This window comes from Gopherus evgoodei, chromosome 3 (assembly GCF_007399415.2).
Source record: "Gopherus evgoodei ecotype Sinaloan lineage chromosome 3, rGopEvg1_v1.p, whole genome shotgun sequence".
Lineage (NCBI taxonomy): Eukaryota > Metazoa > Chordata > Testudines > Testudinidae > Gopherus > Gopherus evgoodei.
In genome coordinates, this window is record NC_044324.1 from 69,436,563 (window position 1) to 69,462,721 (window position 26,159).

The following is a 26,159-nucleotide window of genomic DNA, read 5'->3' on the forward strand; positions in this document are numbered from 1 at the left end:
ACTCCAGTAACGAGAAGCATAAGATAAGTCAATGGGAGAATGTCTCCTATTGACGCAGCATGGTGTAGACACCGCAATAAGACAACCTAAACTATGTCGACTCCAGCTATGTTGTTCACATACCTGGAGTAGCATAACTTAGGTCAGCTTACTCCAATGGTGTAGACAAGGCCTCAGTTTCAGTTCAGCTGCTGCTGTCACAATGTGCTTGTAGTGCTTGGCAAGGGTATGCAAAATAGTGAAACTAATTATATGTAATTAGTATCCCTAAACAAAATAAACTGAAAAATTGGTGGGGTGGGGGGAAGATGTGATTAACATTTGTTGTAGTAATGTTATGGGTGACTTGTAAACAACAACAGGTACCATTTTACAGTGAAAAATATGATTTTCAGTGTCCCTTTTAAAATACTTTTCTCAGTTTTTGTATATATTAAATACAGATTATATTTCAGAGTTTTATATTTTAAACCACAAAAGCATTAGTTTAAATTTTTTTTTTTTTTTTGCTCAACTTGCTTTTTTCAATGACATGTACCAAGTGATGGAGAAGTACAAATTCAGAGTTGAGATACAAATAGAGATGGGTGTATTACTGGTGCCCAAGATGGATAGGTTAGCACAGGAATTGGTATTATGCGGTTTCTTAGTCTTTAAAGGCTTTTAGATAATTGTGAGTGTGGTTATTAAAAATGTTCATCATCTGAGCAGTCAGATAACAGGTCTCACTATGTTTTAGTGTAAATGTGTTAGTGAAGTGGATTTGTAAGTTCACAGAACATTTGAACAGTAATTGACCAATAAGATGTGAAACAGACTGCAGAGTGTATGAAAAGGCAAAAGCCTGAACAGACAAAGTCAAGGCCTGAAGTTGCTAATTTGAGGGATTGGTTTTCAAATTTAAGTAGAGACAATTCATCAGAAGCCTGACTGTATCGTACGGAAACTGTAGTGGTAAGAGATACCATATGTTAATTTCAGGATGTATTTTGTTGTGCAGTGTGGTTACATCTGGAATATTGGCAATGTTTCTCATAAAAGAAGGCTTTCCCCTGTTTTTAATGGTTGTGTGACATATCACTAAGTACCAACCTGAGCAGGCATTTTAAAGGAAAATGACAGGCTTATGAAAATGAATGTCTGCTTATGTCTATAAATAAACTTAAATGTTTAGCAGCTGCACCCATAACAATTGGACTTGAGTCATAACAATTGACTCAAGACTGTCTCACGGTATTTAAAGACCTACAGAACTGTGGTATGTATTTGATCAAATTTACAGAAGTTAAAAAAAAAAAAAAGTGGCTAGCAGCCAAGTCTGAGTGAATACAGATGTTGTTCTAAGGGATTTACTGTATGTTGCTGACAACACATGACCAGGATAATCGGGTGTTTTGGACTTTATGGAATGTGGCTGAAGGTTTCAAGTAAACATAAACCAAACTTGACTGTAGAACATAAACTTTTCTGTAGCTGGATAGATGTTGAAGACTTATACTCTGAACATGTGAGAAGATAGAATTAGAGGCTTCTGTTATACTCAGTAAAATTTTTACAATAGTATATATCCCAATAACTTCATTTTTTTAAATCTTAATTCTAGATTCATACACCCTAAGCTCACATGCACACTGTCGTAATTTCAAGGTAACTGCACGTGTATTTCCACCCCTATGGTCCACTCCCAAACAGGTCTGAGGTCTCCAGCTGTCACCTGTGTGACTCTTGTCCCACTCCCTTAGAACAGGTGGTGGTAAGGCTGCACAGCCTGTCTGATACTGATACCCCAGCAAGCCAGTCTGTGTAAAGGTCAGCCCCTGTGTACTGCTTTCTGTCTCCGAGGGCTATGAACAGTGTATTGCCAACAGTTACAAGTTACCACGCGGCTCTTTCTAAGCAAGCACACTTCGTCTTAACGTCAAAGTATTACAGAGAAAACACACAAAAATCCTAATAAACAGATTTAAACACACATTAAGCATACCAGGAGTCAGTTCTCAGTCTTATGGGATGCTAGTAGGCCAAAGTCTTTCCAGTCCATCTGCAAGGGTCCTGATAGTTTGCTGGACTACAAAGAAGGCCTTGAGTCAGTTCAGGCTTATCCTATTATGCCAAAAACCCTTTATTTGTCTCCTAGTCTCTGGAAAATCCAAGTTGGATCACTGTATATAGGCCTCTGAAGGGAGCCTCTCTGGAATTTAGTCTCAGTGACTCACCTTAGTTTACTGTTTTTAGTTCCTGGAAGAGCTGTGGTAACCCTCCCCCATACATGAACAATCATGCATAGACTATTTGTAGATTTAATACAGTGGGCCAGCACAAATATTGCATGCGGTTGCAATATCTGTCACACACACATTCTAAGATGTAGATGTTAGATATCACGTAATCTTGATAAGATTTCTCAGAATTCAGTCTTTTTTTATGGAAACACTCTTTTAATATTTAATAATTTTCCCATTGAAAAACAATGCATATTTTAAAGTAAATTCTACTTTGACAAAAGTCTATGTATAAACAGCATCACCTTACTCCACAAATCTGTTTCCTGTGTATATTCTGTCATATCTGCTTGCATTAGTGTGTGTGTGTGTGTGTGTGTGTGTGTGGTTTTTAAAGCCACTACTTTCACTACTGCCAGCCATGTGGAACCAGCATAGTACTGGAAGAATGAATTGACATTGTTTTTTCTGGCTTTGATGTCAATTAAGTTGCAGTTATATGTGTAACAACATTGTCTTCAAATTGTGCTTGGTTATTCCTCTGCAGCCGCAATAAACATGAGTTGTACCATATATACTGAAAGAAAAACTTTGTCTTGCAGTCTATTAGAATTCAGAAAGGACATAGCCTGACTTCCTGATCCTGGGTTGAGTTTCAGGTTTGACAATTAGAAATATCACATATTTAGGGGGAAATCATTTGTTTTTTAGCCTAGTAACTGAGCAAAATAGATGTGGAATAAATGAGAAATGTTAACAATGGCTGGGAGAGGGGCAGATGGGGATAGGTTCAGTATTTTGGAGAAAAGCAAAACATAGAAGTGACTAAATGTGTCAGTCACTAACTACCCTGATTATTTTGTATGTTGTACTTCCTCCATCCTATTTCATCTGCTCTGTGTCTTCAGATGTAAGTTGAGGGATGTCTTCCTGTGTGTGTACTATGCCCAGCACATTTTGGGCACTAGTGTAATATTACAAATTTAACTACCCTAGATACATCGTATCTAATGGTAGTGGAATCTGAGAAATGAGACTATTGTGCCATAATTAGGTGAAACTTTGTATGTCATGAGGACACTTAGAAATATGTTTGAATATAATTTCAAATACTGAGTGTATTTAAAACCAAAGAAGTATATAATGTTTTACAGTTAGCTGTTTGGTGGTTGAAAGTTTGTAAGCTGTATAAGTGTTTTTTTCAAAGTTATTAGAACAATTGACTTTTAGAGCTAAATAATGTTTGCATAAATGTGTTCTTTTAGGCTGTTTCACTAGCCAGTGGGAGAAGACCTCCTACATATAAATTTATCCCTTTTTGCACATAACACAATTATCCAGAGCTGTCTCTGAATTTTACAGGTATAGAAGTTCCTCTAGCCCAGTGGTTTTCAATCTCTTTCATTTGTGGACCCTTTAAAAATTTCAGATGAAGGTGCAGACTCCTTTGGAAATTTTAGACATAGTCTGTTGGACCCCCAGTTGAAAACCACTGCTCTAGCTCAAGTGGATGGGAAGGGAAAACATTGAGTTATTCTTCCATTTAAAGAGTACTTTCATGGGTGTTTTGTATGTTTATTTGAAGTGTCTCCAGTTTAGTGATTATTGGTTAGCAGGTTATTTTGGGATAATGCTCAAAGAGTAGATCATATACCAGAAGTGTACTTTTACAAACCCTGAAGCTCTAGAGATGACTGAATCATATCTCTTTAATGTGTGATTGTGTGTTGAGGGGAAAGGAAGAAACTGGCAACTGGCAACTGGATTGAACCTGTCTTTCAGACTCGGTGAAATCCGTAAATCTGATCTTTAATACTAGATAATCTCTATTATATAGATTATAATAGTTATCCAGATTGAAGACTAATTCAGTATATAAAAATATTGTATTGGGCCTATTCAGAAAGTCCAAATCCAGGCAAAATTCCTATTTAATTCAGTTGCCATTGTATGTGTCGAGTAAATCTGTAAATTGAGAACTTGTTTAGGGATCTAACTTTAGGAATACAAGTTTGAAAATGTTGGCCAGAGATCTTTAGCTTTTTCAGATGCCTGTGTTTTTGCACAACAAATGATGCATTTTGAATTCGAGACATAATCTAAAACGGTTTCCAAAGAGCATTTGGACAGAGGTTACAGTAAAAGTTCTTTAATCAATAAGGCGTACATATGGGTGTAACTACTTTAATACTAGAAATCAGTGTTTCATGTTCTCATTTTATATACTCCGTGTTTGGATTAAAAATAACAAATTAAAGTTTGTAGACACTTGGTCAGACTTTTATACAGTTTTTTTTTCCTTACAGGAATAGTGAATAGTTCCAATGATGGAGGACGGGAAGCCTGTTTGGGCTCCACACCCAACTGATGGGTTTCAGATGGGGAATATCGTGGATATTGGCCCTGACAGCTTAACTATTGAACCGTTAAACCAGAAAGGCAAGGTAAGAAAGGGATTAAGGAATCCTTAAAGAACTATACCATCACATAGTTCTATGCGTAGAGCACAACAATGAGAGTCAAGTTCTAATCTCTTCTTTGTCTCTGGCTTGAGCAATTCACTTAACATTTCCTTTGCCTCAGCTTCCTCAGTGCAAAGAAAAATGATCATAATATTGAATTCTGCAGAACTGGCTCCCACTGGCAAGAAACACATAGTTTCTGGTTGCCAGATTTCCATGTATCTGCAGTATCTATAGAAAGTAACTGAATATGTGTGTCTCCTTCTGTTCAGTGTTACTTTTCCCATATTGAAACTGAGACTGGCTCAGGATCTGTCTTTGAGATGACACCTCTTTTTTTCTCCCTCCCCCATGCTTGCGTTTATAATGGTTCAAAATCTAGGATGAATTATAAAAACAAATGTTGGTTGTATTGATTGTCAGATTTTCCCCCTCTTTCCTATGGCTTCACAGTTTCAATAGAATTAATTTTGTAAAGGAGAAGTGTTTTCTGAGGACACTTCATAAATGTCTGAAAGCATTAATTCTGAGGGATACTAAATAATAAATTTGAAACCATAGTGTCTTAACCCTCAGATGTGTTAATACTAGTGAGACATGAGTACCGCTACCTTGGGTCTTTGTACCTCAGGAAGCCCAGAATATTAAAGATAAAATCGAAAACTTGTAAATAACCCCCCCCACTGCATTTATGGTGAGGGAAACATTGGTAATTGAAGAATACCCATGATGCTGAGGAAAACCATTTTTTAAGGAGTAATTTAAGGAATTTAGTAGCAACAGTTACATTCCATCAGTCTCCTCCAGATGACATCTTCAAAAGTAATATGGTCTCAAACCACAAAGAGCTCTTTGGATTATATTTTTGTGATGGTTCTCACTTAATTTGATGCAATGGCTTAATTCAGTGGTGAAGAGGAGATGGATTCCTTGTCCTGACATACGAACTTTCAAATTGGTAGAGTTTTCACAATGTTGTTCACATCCAATGGTCTTGAGTTGAACATCAGTTTATGACAGAGAGTATCTTTGTATTATAAGAAATTTTGTGCTACCCAGTTATTTTAGTTCAGATAGCCAAGAAGTTATGTTTTTACATTTTACTGGCAAGAGTGGTAGCAGCTGTGTTTTAAAGTCTTCATGTTTTGGTGTTTCTGAAGATTACATAAATTGTGTGTCATTTCCAAAAAGTTCCCCCTCATTATAACTTAATTTGTAGGAAAGGAGAATACCCTCATATTCTCATCAGCTTTCTCATATTGACAATTGCAGGGAATTTAGTCACAGGTCAAGAGGTGACAGAGCAGATCTTCCTTTTATGGGGGACATGGGTATATATCTTAGGAAGAAACCTGAATAGGAAGCTGGTCATCTTTGCTTGATAAAAATATAAACCAAGTGTAATGCCATCTGATGTCATTCTTCTTCATGGTAAGAGCCACAGATAGATACAATGGGCACTTCAGCCTGTTTACACCTTGGTGTCAGAACCAGAACTTTCAGGTTCGAGTGTACTGCATATTGTGAAATTACTCTAAAGAAGTCTGCAAATGGCCTAGACAAATTATCTATATATCCAGATGAGAGAAACACCCTGGATGTGGAGGAATCAGAAGGCCTTGAAGGGCCTCTTGGTCGACTGTTTTTTTTCTATCTACCACACCCTCTCCCAGCCTTCATTCTTTAAGACCAGAAGTTTCCTCCGTGTACACTGATCAATATTTAACTTGGTATCATTACCAAAGATAAATGAGAGTATTTTCCGCAGTGGGCAGGAACTCAGAATTTCTAATTGTGGGAGATGTTTTTACCTGAAAGAGTGGTTGCCTCAATATGTGGGCACTTCACTGGCAGCCCAGTCCAGGCAGGCATTATCTCAGCCCCTGCTTTGCCATGAAAACTCTCTTCTGGCATCAGGCCAGCAACAATGAATAAACAAACAAATGTGAATTGTTATCTGATTCCTAAGTGTGCTTTCATAAGCAATACTAGCACGGATGGACAGTATTATGAGTATGCTGCCTCTCGGCCTAAAAATTGCATATCCTGCAGACTTCTCCCTGGAAAGAGAAGAGTGAAAGAGGTGTCATTCAAATATGTTTCATTCAGCTATATGGGGCTTTAGTCCTTGGAATCAAATACTCAGGGCAATCAGTTCTGAGCTGTCTTAGTGGTACAATAAACTTTATGGAAAGCAGCGGCTATTCAGAACCAGCAGAAAAGTCAGCTTATGATCCTGACTCCTGTTACACACTATGGAAAGGAATGCAGATCATGCGACATGTTGAAGCAATCTGTGAAGTACATAGGAGAAAATATGTCTTCGCAAGTCGTAGCAGAGTCATTAGCTGCTCATTTTTTGCCTCAGAGCTGTCTCCAAAATGGCTCTGTCTGGAGTTAGACTCTAAATTGGTGCCAGACTCTCAATTTGGGAGCAAAATGGCTACCTATAGCTCTGATCAAATGAGCTCACTGGACATTGTGAGGAGGGACCCTGTAGAGTTGTGGAAAAATTTCAAGAGCAACTTTTGTCCCATTCCCAGGCCCAGCAACCTGAAAAGACCATGAGTTGAATGAAGTATCAGAGGGGTAGCCATGTTAGTCTGACGAAGTGGGTATTCACCCATGAAAGCTCATGCTCCAATACGTCTGTTAGTCTATAAGGTGCCATAGGACTCTTTGCTGCTTTGACATGAATGAAGTAATCCAAAATCTACTTCAGATTGGAATATTGCTACCTGCTTCCAATGCTATTTTCAGCCTCAGAGAATCGGGTACAAGCAGAGCAGAGCCCTATCTAAATAAGTTCTGAGTGGAGGCTAGCCTTGAAAGCATTCCCATTTTATTATCCTCTGACAATTCCTATGTTTTGCAGATGGATGGCAGCTGTTTTCTTTTCCCAACTTCAAATATTACCATACTATTTTACATGCACTCCCAAGGACTCTTTCGAGGATCTTGGTAGTAATTATACTGGCTTTAGAAAAGAAGAACATTCACTTATTTCTTCCTGGACAATGTTTCTGATCTGAGTTCTGGACGACAGAGAAAACTGAAACAAACATATGGAGTAATGTGGTTCCTGGAATATCTTGGATTCAGGGCAAACACAAATGCATGGCGCCAGGGAAGCCAGTCATAGGCCTGAACTGAGAATGAATCTATCAAGTAAAAGATCTCATCTCAGGAAAATGTTAACAGAAGATGAAGATGGCCGTAATAGAAAGTGGTGTCAAAGAGATGCAAACTCAATTCCTGTTGGGATTTCTGGTCTGATACACAGGCATGCTTCAATGATCCAGAGTTCATATGATACCTGTCCAGTAATTCTCTATATCCCTTCTGCATTGCTGCCTCATCCATTGGCAGATCTATATTCTCTGCTCTTACAACTGGTGAATGCAGAGAATCATGGTTTTGTTTTTGTTTTGTATTTTTGTTTTAAACATCTTCCCAGTTCAGTTCAGGGTATGTGTAACAGATGGAAAAAGCACAGCATCCGTCAGCTAGAACACAATGATTCATTGAGGTCCAGTGCACAGCTCCTTCCATGGATAACAGAACAGTTCTGGTCATGACACCCACCCCTTGGAAAATTGACTTTCTTTTGTTAGTCATGGGGAAAAAACCCTGTTCTCACAGCCATGTGGTTTGAACAGGGGGTTTCCAGCTCTCTTCCCCAAGAAAGACTCCTCTGCAGAGTCCATTCAGAGTCAATGGCCCTGGTGGTAGCAGTCCCACTATATCCCAGCGGGAGAGCCATTCAATGCTGATGGCCTTTGATGGTTCTGGTAAGGCTTTCCAGACAGCTTCCTCATTACATGTCAGGTTCCTACTACAAAATGGATGTTATAATAACGTGACTGTTACAATTACAAATAGCATTTATAAAAGCAAATAGAATTCATAATTGGACACTGACAGTCTTCCCCTCACCATCACACTGCCTATCAAGGGGAAGATTAACACCAAGGCTTATCTGGTAAAATGAGATTTGCAGAGTGACTGATGCTCTCCGAAATACATTGCTCATTGCAGGTCAGTTTGCTGGACTGCTGATTGACTTTTTTGCATCTGGAAATAATAAATAAAAGTGCTCTACAGCCTCTCTGTCAGGACCTTGGATGTGGAGTGGTGAATGGCATCTTACAAACCTGGTCAAGGTCCCTACTGCATATGTCTTCCCACTTTTCCCACAGCTCCTCAGGAGATTACAAAAGAAGCGTGAGGGAACAGCAGTGATTCCTATTTAGGCCTTTCTGGCTAAAGAGATTAATCAAGCCTGAGAGCTATAATTTAGTATTGGCTCCTTGGATGCCTCTGTCATACAGAGGAGGTGAGCTAATGCAAGACTGGTAATCCATCGGAGACCAAACTTGTTTACAATAAATACTTGAATTAAAGGATTATTGCTTTCAGGGACCCCAAAAGAGAAGTTAACAAGTACAGCTTATTCCACTGCTTAGCGCAAAGTCCATATTTAATTACAATGATATACCATGACATACAACCTTGAGTTCCTGCTGGAAGGCTTTGTTGTGGGTATATGAATGTTGAAACAAAAAGTCAAGTCTCTGTGGCGTAGTGTTCTTAAAATGTTAATGAAAAGGAAGTTTTTTACAAATCTCAACATTAAATGCTTCCTAAGGGCATTGCTTTTATTCCAGCCCCACAAGGTCATAGAGCATGATCTTGGAACCTCATTTTGCTCTTCAGAGCACTACCCAGAATGAACCTCTGAAGGAGGTGTTGTTACACTTCCTATCCATTAGAGTAGGATTTCAAATAGCTACTATCTCCAATCAGACAAGTTTTTTTATTTGACATTGGAAGCTTCCTCTAAGGACCCAATATTATACTTTCAATTCAGTCCTCACAATTGTCACAGCATTCATTTCCTAAGTAGATTCAAGACTATTCCTCCTTTTGTTAAGTATCATAGTCCAGCATTTAGGAGCGGTGGAAATCTCAGGGCAGTGTTGTCATATCTCCAATATAGAAACCTGCTAGATGGCCAACAAAGCAGAAGTTCACCAAATTCTGCATATTGGTCATTCACTCCTAGCCAATGCCATTTCCTCTTTTTTTTTTTTTTTTTTTGGCAGAAGTCTTATCCATGCCTTAGTGCACACGGTTTGGTGGAGGAGGTATTTATACAGGATATTTACCTTGTTTTTGTTTTCCACATTTAAAGGATGATCCTGCTTCCCATCCTGGAGGCACACTGCTATGAGAGCTCCATTGTAATAGATCTGTGGACCTTAGCATGAAGAGAAATAGGAACCTGTATTTCTGATTACATGAAAACTTCCTTTCTTCTGGTAATAAGATCCATCCTACCCTGGAGACAAATAGATCATCCAGGATAGAGATGGAAATTGACACTTAAAGATTTGTGGGGTTTGTTATTTTTGGTTTTTTTTTGGTTACATGGGATTTACTGTGCTCTCAGTAGTAGACGTTGTGCTTTTCATTCAAAGTATATTTAATATAATCTGTAATTTAGGAAAGTAGTTTTCATTTTTTTCTGATGGGGGAGAATTTCAGGAGGCTGAGTAGTTCTCTGCTACCAGTGACTGACAGGACTGGTTATGCCCCCAAGCTTCAAGCAGGCTGAAAGGAAACATGCCAGGAGAGAGAGGGGACTCTGTCTCACTTGGCCCCTGTCCCCAGCAGCCGGGTCTGGGAAGGGGTTGGCCCGCTGCTGTCATCTCAGCCAGGCTCTCTCAGGCAGCTGCTGCGCCACACAGAGCAGCGACCCAGAGTGGCCAGCATGAGAAGTAACTGGTCCTGCCCCTTCTGCTCCCGGCCCGGCTGCCAGGGAAAGGGGATGAGCATGCTGGATGGGGGCGGGGAGCCCCTATTCCCCCCCCAACAGGCCAAGCAGAAATCGGGGGGGAAGAGTGGAAAGAGGGGGTACTTGATCCTGGATGCCCCCACCACCCCAATGTGTTGCCTATGAAAGGGCTCTCCATGGCTGCAACATGTTTCACTGAACAACATTTGTGTCTTGCAGCTATATAGATTTCCCAAGGAGGACTGGCTAATCTAGATTCTGGCCATCTCCAAGGCAACCTGTAGCCCCTCCTTTATAATGTTTTAGCACATAACACTAATGAGAGGTAGGAAGGGAAAAAGGGAGTGTCAGACAAGAAGTGTATGACCCATGAAGAGTCTCCTATACCAGGGAAGAAAATCATGGAAGCTTTTTTACTGTTTTCCAACTAGCAACACTTAGTTTATAGACACTTTAATACTTCAGTTTAAGAAACCTGCCTCTTCAAAATGAAGTGGCATTGTGGCTGCTTAATGCTGTGTGAAATTCTAGATTGTGTGACCTACATTGTATTGTTTCTATTGTAGTGAAGTAAGAGGGTGTCTTAAACTGCAACAGAAAACAAGATGTTTATCATGAGGGTTTCTCACTGAGCAAAGTTTTAAATAGACAAACTTGCTTAAAATGTTAAGATCATTACTTATGCTAGACAAAGATCTTGTTGCTTGTGTTTTGCCGTTTTAGATAAATAGAATAATCTCACTGCCTTAATCCCCTTCTCCTCATGGAAATTATCTTTGTAGCAGCATAGCAGCTGTGACATTAATTGATACAACGAGGCTCATTCATAGATAGCTACAATTCTCTAATGTAAATAACCTGTGCATGCTGTATATACTCAGATAAAATGTCTGAACAAAAGTGTGTAATTTGTTAAAAAATACAATAGCATGTTTGTACACTGTAGACACTCTGATCTGTTCTTGCATGTTTTCTTTCCTTTTTAAAAACAATATAAATTACAATTTCTGGAGTATTAAAGAGACAGGTCTGCTCTTGCTATAAATTTGTTCCAGTGAGTGATGAACACTGGCTAAGTGGTTTTCTTGTGTAACTGAAATACAGGATTAAAGGAAGTGCTTGTAAAATCAAAATTCAGTGTTTGAGAATATACTGTGTGTTACTATTTGTATAGCTACTGTCATGTATTTTAAAATGGGATTGTATTTAAATGGGGTAGTAGTACTGAGTCATGATTGAGGGTACTATGCTAGGATTGGGAGACTTGGATCTTATTCCGAGAGCTGCTATTGACTTGCTGTATAACTCTGAACAAGTCCTATCCTTTTTGATTCTGTTTCCTTTTGAATAAAATACAAATAACTGTGTTACTGTTTTCTGTCACTGAAGTATCTAAATATGTGGGGATAGTTCTTAACCTTTAAAGCACCCTAGCATTTTTCATCCATAGATCCCCAAGTATTAGTAGCAGTAGTACAGTTGAGACTACAATGATTGCTGTAGTGCAGCTATCTTTACCGTTAGCATCCCTCCATTTGTCTAAATACGAGAATGATAAATGCTCATGATCAGGAGTATATCTTTGTTTATGCAATATCTATTATGATGAGGCCCAAATCCTTGATCAGTGTCCTTAGGAGCAACTGCAATAGAAGTAAATTGTTGCAGTGGTTGGGTGAACTCACTAAATCCTGCCACAGTAAAATATAGAAATGGCAAATTTTCACTTTTCTTAACACAAATAATACACTTATTGAAAACATCACACAACATCTGGCTCACAACATCTTAGAGCCACTTTCCCTTCTGCAGTTGAAATTCTGAGAATATCAATGTTTTTATCTGACAGACTTTTCTGGCTGTTATCAACCAAGTGTTTCCTGCAGAAGAGGATAGTAAAAAGGATATGGAGGATAATTGTAAGTATATATTTTGAAGTGTGTGTGTGTGTGTGTGTGTGTGTGTGTATGTGTATATATATATATATATATATATATATATATATATATATATATATATATATATATATATATATATATATATATATATAATGTGTGTGTGTGTATAAGGATCCATTTGTTTTGTAACCAAATCTATACTACTTTCTGTTTGTTTGCTTGATGTTGCACATAACATTAATGGATCTTTATTGCTATAAATGTGTCCTGTGTTTAAACCAGTTTTAAGAGGCAGTTGTACCTTACATTTATTGCTATTCTCAATTCTCAAACGAGCATGCAGAAGAAGGTTTCATTCCAGCATGTGAGCTGCAGTGCTCTTATAAAACTGTAACAAAACTAGTGTCAATTTGATTTGCATATGTTAAATCAACTGTGCGTCATAGTACAGTAGTGACACGATTCATCAGTTTAATGGACAGTAGAGTGAGCTACATGCAGCAATACAGGGCTTGATTTGATCTTTCGTTATGTGTTGAAAAACTACCTGTTTTGTCAGACAGTACTCAAGTTTGGGAGTAATAATGGAAGAGGGATGCTGTCTACCCAAAATGTTAAGGCTGTTGTAAGCTTCTATACTTTTCTTCCTTTTTTTAATCTGGCAACAGTGGCTAGAATTTTGTTGTTGCCTTGTGCAATATGATCTGTTTGCAGAGTGGTTTATTTTCTGGGGGAAAAAAACGGAAGACATTGTCTTTTTAAATTTTGCTTCCCAGGGACTGTTGGCCTGGATGTTTGAGATTGCCTTTTACATGGTTGCCAAGACTAGCTTCTGCTGTTCTTAATATAAAATACATAGAGGGTGAGATTTTCAAAAGCACTACATGAGTTAGGCCCACAAGTCCTGTTGAAAGCAATAGCATCTACTTCTTGTGACTGAACCTAGATATGTAGCTAGTCTGCAACAGTGAGTAAAAAAAGACCTGAAACTTGTGATATCATGTGCAGTGTAGGGTCATTGTAGGTAGAATTGGTAGCTAATGTTTTCTTTTAGAAGGTTGTCTTTTCAGTGCTTATAATTTTGCCTTCCTGCTGGATGTCTGTCTCAGGCTTATTTTTATTTACTGATTGATTTAAAGTGTCAAATAATTGAGCAGTTTCTGAGAACAAGGTTAGGGAAAAATACTTAGCTTTTTTTTTTTTTTTTTAAATTGTTCACTCCCATTTCATTGAGATGCTCTAGAACCTCAGTTTTTTGGAGCAGGAACTTACCCTGTGGTAACAGGGATGTACATTTTACCATCTCTGTGAAAATCTGCCCCAGTTTGATTGGGTTATAAGGATCTGTATATAAATTCTCATATTTATTTAGTTATTTATTTTATTTGACATGTGCAGTCTGGTCAAGCCAAGCTATGGTGTTCTTATCAACATTGTTCAAGGCACGAATATCTCTAGGAAGTTCAGTCATTTTGCAGTCCTCAACAACGTGTGTCATTGTTTATGGCTGCCCACATTGACATAGTGACCTCTTGTATACTCAGTAGAGACTTGTTGGAGTTTGGCAACTAAATTTTCCAAAGATTCGATCTGCAATGAGTATGCTCCATCCCTACACATCCCCTAGCCATTGCCTGGACTGCATAATGAGCTAGTTCCACAGAGCAAGTGAGTATGCTTCATCCCTGGACTGCAAGAGATGAGCAGGACTTTCCCTACAATTTCTCCTCATGAATCTTGGGAGCTGATTGGCTCTCCTGTGCCTTCAGTACCTCCCTGCTTCTGCCCAGGCAGTGTGGAGGAGAAAGAGGGAGCATCCTTGTTGAGATAGCCAGGAGAGGCAGACTTGTTGAAAATCTCTAAGGGTAGAAGTGGTAAAAGATGAGGATATCATTGTAGGGTTCTACAATAGACCACCTAATCAGGAAGGAAAAGTGGATGAGACTTTTTTTAAACAACTTAATGAAATCTTCCAAAACAGAGGACTTGATGGTGGTGATTGACTTCAACTACCCAGACATCTGTTGGGAAAATAATACAGCAGGACATAGATTATCCAACAAATTCTTGGAATGCATTGGTGGCAACTTTTTATTACAGAAGACAGAGAAAGTGACTAGCGAAGATGCTGGCAAACAGGGAGGAACTTGAATGAAAGTGAACATGAAATGATAAGAGTTCATAATTCTCAGGAATGGTAGGAGGAAAACAGAAGATTAGAGACAGTGGACTTCACAAAGGCAGACTTTAGCAAAGTCAGATAATTGGTAGGTCAGTTCCAATAAGAAGCAAGTCTAAGGGAAAAAAAAGCTCAGGAGAGTTTGCAGTTTTTTAAAGACACATAAAGGGCACAAAAACAGGCTGTCCCAATGCATAAGAAAGATAGGAAATATGGTAAGAGGCCAATCATACTTAATCAAGACATTTTCGATGATTTGAAACTCGAAATAGAGTCATACAAGAAGTGGAAACTAGGTCAAATTACAAAGCATGAACATAAAAAAACCGAACAACAAGCATGTAGGGACAAAATTAGAAAGGCCAAGGCACAAAATGAGATTAAACTAGGTAGAAGTATAAAGGGTAACAAGAAAACATTTTACAAATTCAAGGGAAGCAAGAGGAAGGCCAGGGACCCGGTAGGCCCATCTTAATGAGGAAGGAAAGACAGTATCGGAAAACACAGCAACCGCCAAAGTGTTAAATGCCTTTTGTATGTCAGTTTTCAGCAAAAAAGTTAGCAATGACTGGGTGGCTAACATAGAGAACATCAAGGTAAATGTGGTAGGATCTGACTCTAAAATGGGAAAAGAACAAGTTAAGAATTACTTAGACAAGTTAAAGCAGCAAAAAGTCCTGTGGCACCTTATAGACTAACAGACGTATTGGAGCATGAGCTTTCGTGGGTGAATACTCACTTCGTCGGATGCATGCATGTATTCACCCCCGAAAGCTCATGCTCCAATACGTCTGTTAGTCTATAAGGTGCCACAGGACTCTTTTTTGCTGCTTTTATGGATCCAGACTAACACGGCTACCCCTCTGATATTAGACAAGTTAGATGTCTTCAGGTTGGCAGGGCCTGATGCAAGAAACTGTCTGAACAGATCTGAGTCATTAGTGATTATCTTTGAGGACGTGAATGATACCTGAGGACTGGAAAATGGCAAATATAGTACCTATCTATAAAAAGTGAAATGAGGACAACCCGGGGAATTATGCACCATTCAGAGTAATTTAGGTGCCCAGAAATATAACTGAACAAATAATCAAACAATCAAAGAAAATAAGATGATAAATAACATGAACTTATCAAGAACAAGCCATGTCACACCAGCCTTATAGCTTTCTTTGACATGGTAACAAGCCTTTTGGATAGGGGAGAAGCAGTCGCTGTCATAGATTTTGACTTCAGTAAAGCTTTTGTTACTGTATTGCATGACCTTCTCATAAACAAACTTTAAAAAAATAACCCCTTCAACTGAAGCAACAACCTTTTGATGGGAGAAGAGATTTTAGTTTATTTTAGGGACAGAACAAAATGTGGACCCTTTATCCTTAGGATCTTCATAAAATTTCTGGCTAAGCTTACTTTCTTCTTCCCTTCAAAGAACTTTTTCTGACTTGGCAATATCTTCTAAAGATGCAGAAATAGGAGAGGATTGTTCCCCACTATATTTTCTTTTGTTTTGAGAGGTCTTTCTTTTAATAGTGATGGGATTATAAATCTCCACATACCCAAGAAATTAACTTGTCCCACAAGGTTAGAATCTGAATTATATTCCTGGGAGAAATCAGAAGAGGAAGAGACTTCACCATGAATGTGGAAAGAAGTTGCCTATTTTGCTGATTTTTCTCTCCCCGTCCAAGTATAATCCCCCTGGAAGGGAAAAGGATGAAGAGTTTGGTAAGATGGAACATATGGATGAGAAATAAATCTTAAGTACACTGTTGTCTGGTTCAGTAAGAACGTCTCAGGCTGTCCTCTCAGGAGGAGAGAAATTAGTTTGAGAAATAGAATGAGGAACAATTTGAGGGATTTGCAGACCAGAGTGAGTGTCTGCTCAGGATAAAGCCTAAGTATATCCTTCATTGACCTTACCGTAGAAGACTTAGATGCGTAGGAAAGGAGTTTTCCTTCTGCTAGTATCTATTCGTATTCTCCCATAGTGAAAGATGCCTTCCCTAAGCAGTCCACATGTGCTTCTTGTTGGAGTTATACAAACCAATGGGTGGCCATGGGAATCTGCTTCTGCTGCAAGCTGATCTGGCACATTTGGGTAGGAGGCAGATTCATTGCTCACTGCTGAAGGGAGTGAATGGCATTGGCAGACATGGCTCTGCTGCTGTTGCCAAGCTCCCACTGTCCACTGCTAAGTTCTGTTGGACTGTAGTTGCGGATTGTGGTAGAAGGAGAACGAAGAGGTTACCAACTGCCTGTCTGGCCTCAGGATTCCCAAGGGGTTTCTGTGATGACCCTGTGGATTGAAGTAGCTGGGAAGGTTTATCTTCAGCAATAAGAACTGGATGGTTTTGTGGCAGAGGGGTGTTTGAGTAACTGTGTATAAAGTTAAGGCTTGAGAGGGTCCTGATCGGTAGTGGGTCTTATACCATTTTATACTAAGCTTTTGGTTTTTGGTGTTTGGAAATAGAATGAGTCATTTGAGCCTCAGGAAGTTGAGGAAGAAAAAACATGTTTTTCTGTGCAGGACTCCTGGGAAAAGAGTCCTTTCTGGTCCAAATTCAGAAACAGTGGTCACTTCCTTCCATTTTGTGGGTCAGTGTCGTCTTGTAGGGTGTGGTGAGCACTTGCACACGAGTAATGCATCAGTAGAGTTGTTAGAGAGCTCATGAGACAGGAAATTCACCATTTTCTTGGTCAGTTGTAACTTGTCTCTAAACAAAGTACTGTCAAATGCTCAAAGGAAACCAGCTGAAATAACAGATTATTTTGTGTTGCTGATTGTTTAAAGTTTAGCTGTCTGAGGAGGTGTTTGAAACAGAAAAGTAAGGATGTGCGTATTCTGTGTTTGAAATTCTAACCCGAAACTAAAGAGACAAGGAGTAGAGGAAGTTCCTAGGTTGAGGAAGCTCTGCATAAGAGATGTTCACAGAGTGGCTTTAGGGATAATGCTGCTGTTGACATAGATGGAGCGGATATTGATGCCCTAGAATTAAGACTGCCCAACACTTTCCATTGTTAGCCCTGTTTTCAGTTCTTTATAGCTTTGCCAAACGTTAACCATTCAGTCTGAAACTTTCTACACTTGCTTTCTATCTCAAGATGGATTTTTTAAGTTTTTCAGTGAAATTGGTTTGCCCATTTTCAGCAATGAGGTTAAGGAAAAATAGGTAGTTTTGTTAATGTTAATTTTTTTCTAATAGTTTCTTTGTGCACTACAGAGTTGGAGCAGGGATTTTATATATAATGGCCAAAACCATTGTCCGGGGATTAGAGGGATGCTTCTTGTTGTCCTCATGAAAATACACCATGATTTGACCAAGTTGTGAACATTTGAAAATGACCACTTGGATATGCTAAGAATTAGCAATTTCAACTACCTAGCTGTTAGATGACATTTTTCTGTATGCATAATGGCAAAGAAAGATTTGAAGGAGGATAACTTGTAAAAATCTGTAAAGGCACCAAAAAGTTTGTTGCCATGTATAAGGGGGCAGTATGGAGGAAAGCATGAATATGCTTGTGGGAAAAGCTGTTGAGAGAGTTTGGGGCTGCTATCATTGATGGAGTGAAGTCAGAGGTTGACACTTCCATGTTCTAATGTTCTTTGTTAAATGTTATATGAAAATAATATTATTTGATGTCTTTTTTTTTTTTTTACTGTTGTCACAGTAAATTGAGGTAGACATTTTCCAGACAAACAATATTTCTTTAAATTAATAGTGTCCCTTTCAAAGGTTTTGAAGGAATCAGCAGGATTAAACTACTCATGGGCCAAAAAAGAGGAGGGGAAGCAGAATTCTTCTTAATGCTGAATTTCAGTTGAGTGATCGTACACTAAGATGGTTATTTGTCAAAATATCTGTGTGGGTTTTTAAATTGCAGGTTCACTAATGTACTTAAATGAAGCTACACTCCTTCACAATATCAAAGTGCGGTACTGTAAAGACAGAATTTATGTAAGTATTACATATTGTATTAGCTTGTATAATCTGCCAAATAAATGTAATTATATTGTTTATGTATTATTTTTGTGCCATTTTGTTTTATAGCATGAAATAGCCCAAGCATAATTGGTAGCATTTATGAATATTAGGGTTTTTGATAAGGAAAGTCTGGTGTGCCACCTCATTCAGATGGGGAAAAGTAGTCAATTAGGTAAATTGGGTAACTTGGACTTTGTGTTTGTTGTTTAGTTCATTATTTTATTACGTGGTAGCAAATTGCATTCCTTTAGGTATGCTACCTTGCCAGTAGGTCTGCTGTTACCAAAGATGGTTCTTTTTCTTCATTATTTTTGAACGAAGCACACAGGTGCCTCCTTTGACACTTTCTAGCTCAGATGACCATCTTAATCTTTTATATTGCTATCAAATTGCCTAATTATACTTAATGAATTCTGACTAAATTACATGTAGTCCTTGCCATCTGCCCTGGCAATGACAGCTGTGAAATAGAAGAGAGGCAAGAGGCTTGAGGGGCTTGGAGGAGGGAGAATCCATGTAGTTATATAAAAGTATTTTTCCTCACCTTTTTTAAAAAACAGAAATCAGCACTGAGATGGTAGAGCTAGGCAAGATTTGCATTAAAAACCAGTTGTACTCAAATGTATTTATTTAGACATAAGCTTTCCTATCAAAAATCGAGTTCACTCATTTTCAGTAGTTGTTGAACTGAACATTATACAGCTAGCTATGAATTATTTACAGAATACCAGTCATCAGCTTTAGAAACCATGCTGGTAGTATCAATAATTTGACTGCAGTTTAAAAACAAAAACAAAACCCAAAATACACAAAACAGATATCTAAAGGAGAAAAGATGAGGGTGAAACAGTGTTTCAGCTCTGGAATCTAGCTTCACTGTTTTAAATAAATGCTACCTATGTGTTTTCCAGAATCTGTGGTATACAATTCGGTTCAATTTTTGTCATAACTAGTTTTCCCTGGTGACTTCAAATATAACTGGAGTAAACAAGATTTGTTTTTTGTATGCTGTTTTCAGAATCAATGGTATGTAATTTATCTAGCAAGCTAGAGGAGTGTTAATATTAGTACTGGTGGCTCTTGAACATCTTTACACATACAATTTTCTTCAGGGAAATAGTGAGAACAGAGTAGGTGAAATATCCTGTCTGCGAACAGGTGTAGTCAGTCCTCTCCCCACTTCAATGCAGAACATGCATGTTGGGTTAGTGGCCTGTATCCAACCTCCTCCTTGGGGCTTTCCACCATTTTCAACTCAATAACAGCAAATGAAAACAGTTAGCCTGAATCACTTCATCTTCTGACTTTTTTAGGGTCTTTTTTGTGCAAGAGTATCTCTTGTTTCATCCTCAGGCATCTAACTATTCATTTATGTAATCTGGTCATCATCAGTAGTATCTGAGCACCTCACACACATTCAAGAATTTATCCACATAACTGCTCTGTGAGGTAGGGAATCTTCATTCTTCCCCATTCCACCCCTGGAATTGTGACTATCTGGTCTGGCTGTAACTATGAATCAGAAGAATAGCCCTATATTGCTATGCGGGATCTGCTACCTTTGCTGTTTAAATAGTTAAACATTTTTAAAAAGTGAATATGAAGTTGTCTCACCCCAAATTGTTTTCTAGCTTGATAGAAAATCTACATTATGTGTTTAGTTGTTGCATAATGTTTTTCTGTGTATCTGTGGAATTTTATTCCAGTAGAATATGGATTTATATTGATGTTCAATACATCCAAGACCAATGAGATACATATTGGTAATACAGTGGCTGTGTAGATTCACGGCAGCCTTCATGTGCTCATTGACAAGTTACACACACCTTTGTGAGTTAGAACTTGTTTTACGAGGGGGCGGGGGAATGTTGTCTAGGGCACAGTTATATTGAGTATGAGGTTGGGGTTTTTTTTGTTTTTTTTAGGAAGAGCTCTGGAAGTTTTTGCTCTCTTCCGAGATGTCATTTAAAGACTGTTAAGAAATACAGCCACTCCAAGAGCGTATTACCCATCTGTATTTGCAGTATGGTGTCAGAATTAGTTGTATATAATCCTAAACAATGAGACTTTTCTGCCAATATTTGATTGTCTTCAGTCTAATTTCATTGTTCTAAACTGTGAGAGGATTCTGTTGTCTTTAATAGCAATTAAGAGTTGCTTTTAACCAGTTAGTTGAATTCTTGTTAGTGGTTTACTATGAATATTTTTTTCTTCACAGACCTATGTAGCCAACATTCTTATTGCAGTGAACCCATATTTTGATATTCCTAAACTTTATTCTTCAGAGACTATTAAAAAGTATCAGGGTAAATCACTTGGGACATTACCACCACATGTCTACGCAATAGGTATGTCCAACATTTATGCCTTTCTTCTGTAAAGTATGTTTTTATTCCCAGTTCATCTTGCAATCGCATGTTAAATAACATATATAATAGCATCTATTTTTAAACCATGTTTAAATAAGATAAATCAGTACTGAAATGACACATTGTTCCTTCTTTGACATACTGCTTCAGTGTTCAATATTAATATATTATTGATCTCCCAACAAAAATGCTTAGACTGTAGATTATGTATAGTTTAATAAACAATGCAATCAAAGCATCATAAAAATGAGAATACAATATTTTAAAAACTAAGAAATGCCATCATTAAAATTGAAAGGGAAATAGCTTCTGTTGTGATGTTATCCACATTCTGAAAATTTCAGTCAGTAAGTAGTATTGAAGTTCATTCCCTTTCTACTTCAACATGTTGTCAGTGTGGATTGTTCCTTCTTTTTCATTTTGCCTCTTATGCATTAAAATTCCTTTAAATGGTTTAAATAAAGAAAACAGTTAATGTGTATATAAAGTGAATATTAAGTTCTTAATAGTGAATATTAAGTTCTTTATATGTTTAGTATGAAGGTAGTGTAGCGTATAGAAGATTATTCAAAAAACCCCAACAAATATGAGTCATAATTGAATCAATTTGATGTGCTGCTAACATTCTCTCTGAGTATGAAAACTATACACTTTTTGTTTTGATCAAACAACATTTAAACAATTTTCATTGAAGTTCCTTTTCAGGATGTCTTACACAACAACAAAATGTGGGAAGTTTGAAACAATATGAAAATAAGTCAGTGTGTCAGGATATAATTTGTCACAATGTCATGTGAAGCTGAAAATTTCTTAATAAAACCCTTCCATAGCTATAAAATCAACACTCTACTATTTTGTACATTAACACCAGAGTTCAGTTCAGTAATAGCTGTGTAAGTCTATGCCTCTGTGACTCTGCTGCCTGGATGGGCCAGACCGAGAGAGCCATGCTCATGGCAGACTGCAAGAAATAGGGCAAACACTCCTCAAAACTGGTGATTTATTCTATAATTCGATTCACCAAGGCAGTAACAAAAGAGCTTCTGTAATACCATATTGGTTAAAAAGGAGCTTTTAGGCATTCCAGCTCTTGGCTCCCATCTATACATCCATGTCTAATACAGTGAAAAGTTATTGAAAACCTTCTTCACCATATGAGAGGTTCACCAGTTCCAAAGGAACAGACAGTTATCCCCAGGTCAATATGAACCTCAGATCTTACCCAGATATCACACTGTCAGCGAATCCTTAATAATTTAAATCTAACATTTATGAATAAAAGAATCAGAGTTATAAATGGTTAAGATATCAATATACTTACAAATGACTTCCGGTGTTCATAGCTGAAAATCACAGCAGTGATGGAATAAACTGCTGGCTTATAAAAGTCTCTCTGGAATCATCCCAACAGGTCAGAATCCAAAGGCAGTTTAAATGTAAAGTCTGTTAGTCTTTCCAAGCATTTTCCAGGGTATTCCAAATACTTATTTGGAAGATCTCCATCTTATGACTTATACTTTCCCTGTTCAAAGTTTAAGCAGATTAGAGATGGTAGGATCAGGCCTGAGGTTTCTCTTTTATAGCTCTTCTAGCAGGTTAACAAGCCTCCTCACAGAAATTGTCACAGCAGGGCCTTCCCCCAAGGAAGAATAGCAATGCAGATCGCCTGTGGACCATTGCTTTGAAGTTAAATCTTCTATTTCCTATACATACACAGGTAAACTAGTTACACTCATTCACATAAGACAATTAGCCAATTCTCCGGCTAATCTGACATCATAGATAGTTATGATCATATCATACTACATCATAGATAATTAAGCCGAAGACAATGTAGATAATATTATTTCCTGCAGTGTCTTACATCTGGACACAGTCACATACATAGTTAAAGAAATTAACATATGTATCATCAACAAGCTAATTTGGTTACATTGTTAAACATCTAACAGGATATAGAAAAACACAGACAAATACACTTTGTATCTACCCTTGATTTCTATTACTAAAAATGAAGGAGTTGATGATTGCTAGTCTAGTACACCTCTTTGAAATTCACATACAAGTGAATTGTCTGCATGCAAATGTCTCTTGTTAAGTTGTTATGGGTCATACATAGGTTATCTGGTCTGCTCCCACAGCCTCTTTGAAGATGCAAGGCTTCATTCTTTGAGGGTGGGCCACCGTAATGTAATGTACAGAGGTAGCAGAAATGGACTTTCATAGGATGTAATGCAGAAACTTAAATGTGTAGAGTTTTGATTTTTGTTCTCAAAGGGATTGAATTAGGTGTCATGTACAGCATAACTTAATTCTGATTATCAGTTGATGGTAGGAGGGTAACATAACAACTTTGTGTCCTTTTAATGTAATTTTTGTTCTAGCCGATAAAGCATTCCGTGACATGAAGGTACTCAAGATGAGTCAGTCCATCATAGTTTCTGGAGAATCAGGAGCTGGCAAGACAGAAAATACAAAATTTGTTCTGAGGTTTGTATATGTGTAACCAGAAAATTATTCAATGGGAAACTTTTGTATTGATACATTAGTATACCATGTTCAGAGATAAATTCTAAAGTAATTTGTAATTTTATTAATATATATTTAAGGCATGATCCAGCAAGACAGCTGAATGCTCCCAATCCTCTGATTTCAGAAATTGACTGTTAAGGTTAAACTTAAAAGAAATGCAAACAGGATAAATAAAACTATGATTTTGGAATGGTGGTCACTGTGTTCATAGTAATCATGAGTTTCAGTAAAGTCAGTAATGAGCTCACTCTGCAGTGGTGGCTGCTGTCCTGCAGGACACAGCCTGGCCAGCTTTTCATATTGGGCATTGCAACCTGGCACATGTGCTTGCAGTGCCACTTGGGTTTGGTTTGTCCAACCTCCCTAGATAGAGATGGGAGAGCGGATGGGCCAAACCTCAGTGGGCCAGATTGCAATAGGAACCATTGCTTTCCAACCTTCCTCCCGTGTTCTGGGCCTCACATTTCAACATCCCCACTATATAATCCACTATTTTATCCCCCGCCCCCCCGCTATGGTACACTTTTTTGTGTCAATCTCTTCCTTTAAATAAATAAATAAATAAATAAATAAAAAGTATAGCCAAATAGCCTATCAATAACTGCAGTTATGGATTAAATGATATTTCGAGGTGAAACATTCATTTTACTACGTAAAAGTGAAAACTACATTTGGTGACCCTTCTGTGGGACTTTTTATTCCCTGCATGTCTGCCATGAAATTTACTCAAAATTTTCATGCAAAAACTGTAGCTCTAGTGATAAAATATGGAAATGACAGAGCTCCCAAACAACCTTTACTCTACACCAGTGACATAATGTAATACCCATATGATTATGTTTTGGGAGTTTTAGTATTTGTTGTCCCAGATTAGATAAAGCTGCGTTTTACAGATATTAGATTTTTTTTTCTAGTTTTCCTTAATGGTGTCATGCTAGGGCAGAATTATGGTTTTTGCCCTAACTGTGCATTTCTATACCTTACCATGCTTGTATTTCTTTTAAGTTTAACCTTAACTGTGAATTTCCTGGGTTTCTAACTCATAGTCTGAAATAAAAGTAATTGTCTTAAAAATACTGATATGTGTGCTCAGCTTCAACTACAACATAACATAGGATTTTATTGGGAATTTCTTGTATGTTCTTATGTGAAAACTAAACAAGAAACGCTGAGAACACTAATGTGATATTGATTAGAAGATGCATAGTATCAACCTTAAATCATTTTTTATTTTATCTTAACATTTATGACTAGATTGACTGCTATGCCCTGGCTGCTTGCTGCCATGCTAGAACTGCACAACTAGAGAATACTGCTCAGTAAAGCCTACTTTATTAGCTCATTTGCTTTGCCAGAGTGCTGTAATGCAGAGAGTGTACATCTCTTTCCATCTTCCTCCTGTCTTGCACTTTCCCTTGTAGGCACCCCTAATTTCCCCCTCCCTTCTGCATCCCACATTTCATTACATGCAGATGCCCCAGTTTTCCTTCTCTTCTGAACTCCAGAAAAGATGGCCACTGCCCAAAATCACTTGCTCCTCAGTGGTGTTCTCTGCCTTTTGACAGCTTAGGAGGCCACCCTCTAGCCTGAGGACCAATTGGCTTCATTCTTATAGGAAGCAATGGGATGTGGATGCGTTTTGAAAGAGGGCATCTTAACTGAGGACTCCCTGTGGCCTTGCTTCCCCTGAGAACATTAGAAGATGGCAGCTGTATTGAAAGAATTCTGTGTGGAATTTTCTTTTACTGAAAGAGCAACCTTGTTATGAAGCATAACAAGAAGACATTACCACTGCTCCTTTTAAAATATTCTTCAAAGGTAGCCAATGATTACAAAATTTCAGTGGGTTTTGACTATGTGGAATGTTTGAAGGGTCTGCATTGTATCTAGTTACTGATAAGTAACTGGTACAAATAAGTGTAATGGTGGAGGCAAAATTTCTCAAAGGATCCATTTTTAAATTTGATTTTGACCTCTAAACTGACTAGTGGATTTACTTGTGCTCTTTCACCAAGTGTAAGCTATGTTTAGTGTATGCAGTTTTGGAGTGCAGACTATCTTTTTGTAAAATTAGTCCTTTTTAATTCCTTCTTTAAAGGTAAAATTGAACTTTGTCCTAATTACGGAGCTGCAGTTGCTTCTCCAGAATCCAAACAGGATTTTGTTTATAGGCTGCGAGACAGTATGTATGTGAATAATCATTAATTTCTGATGTATGGATAAAAAGTGCTGTAGAAAAGCTTAACCAATACCTACAGATGGCACAATAATATACTGGTCAAATTGACAAGAAAAAAACACTTCTACAAATATTGATGTACATATACAGAGATGAAAATATGGTAAAAATGAAGTCAGAAATACCAAAAACCACATTCAAAGCCAACAAAAATACTTATGTTCCTCTTACAATAGAAGAGTGTTTTAACTTATTTAAATGCGTATGCACAGAGAACTTGTAAAATAATCTTCCATTTAAAATGTTCAGATATGTTCCCCTCTATGTAAATGACCAACATATAATACAGACATTTAACAATTTCCTCAATCAGACTGGAGTAAAAGAGAGATGGACATTGTCTTTTATTCTTCTTTACAGGTATTTGACTGAATCCTATGGTACCGGTCAAGATATTGATGAAAGAATAGTAGAAGGTATTATATTTTGTTAAAGTGAACAAAGGTCAAAATGTTCAACAACAACAAAATCT

The 26,159-nt window shown here is 37.8% G+C and overlaps 1 protein-coding gene across 1 annotated transcript in view; it reads left to right on the top strand.

Moving 5' to 3' along the window:
• Nucleotides 1-26,159, top strand: part of MYO6 (myosin VI) — a 187,506-nt gene that overhangs the window by 33,174 nt on the left and 128,173 nt on the right. The window contains 6 exon segments of the mRNA XM_030555784.1: nucleotides 4,529-4,666; nucleotides 12,331-12,400; nucleotides 18,447-18,520; nucleotides 20,766-20,895; nucleotides 23,301-23,406; nucleotides 26,048-26,103. Of these exon segments, the coding sequence (XP_030411644.1) occupies nucleotides 4,547-4,666; nucleotides 12,331-12,400; nucleotides 18,447-18,520; nucleotides 20,766-20,895; nucleotides 23,301-23,406; nucleotides 26,048-26,103 (556 nt within the window). The 5' untranslated portion in view covers nucleotides 4,529-4,546.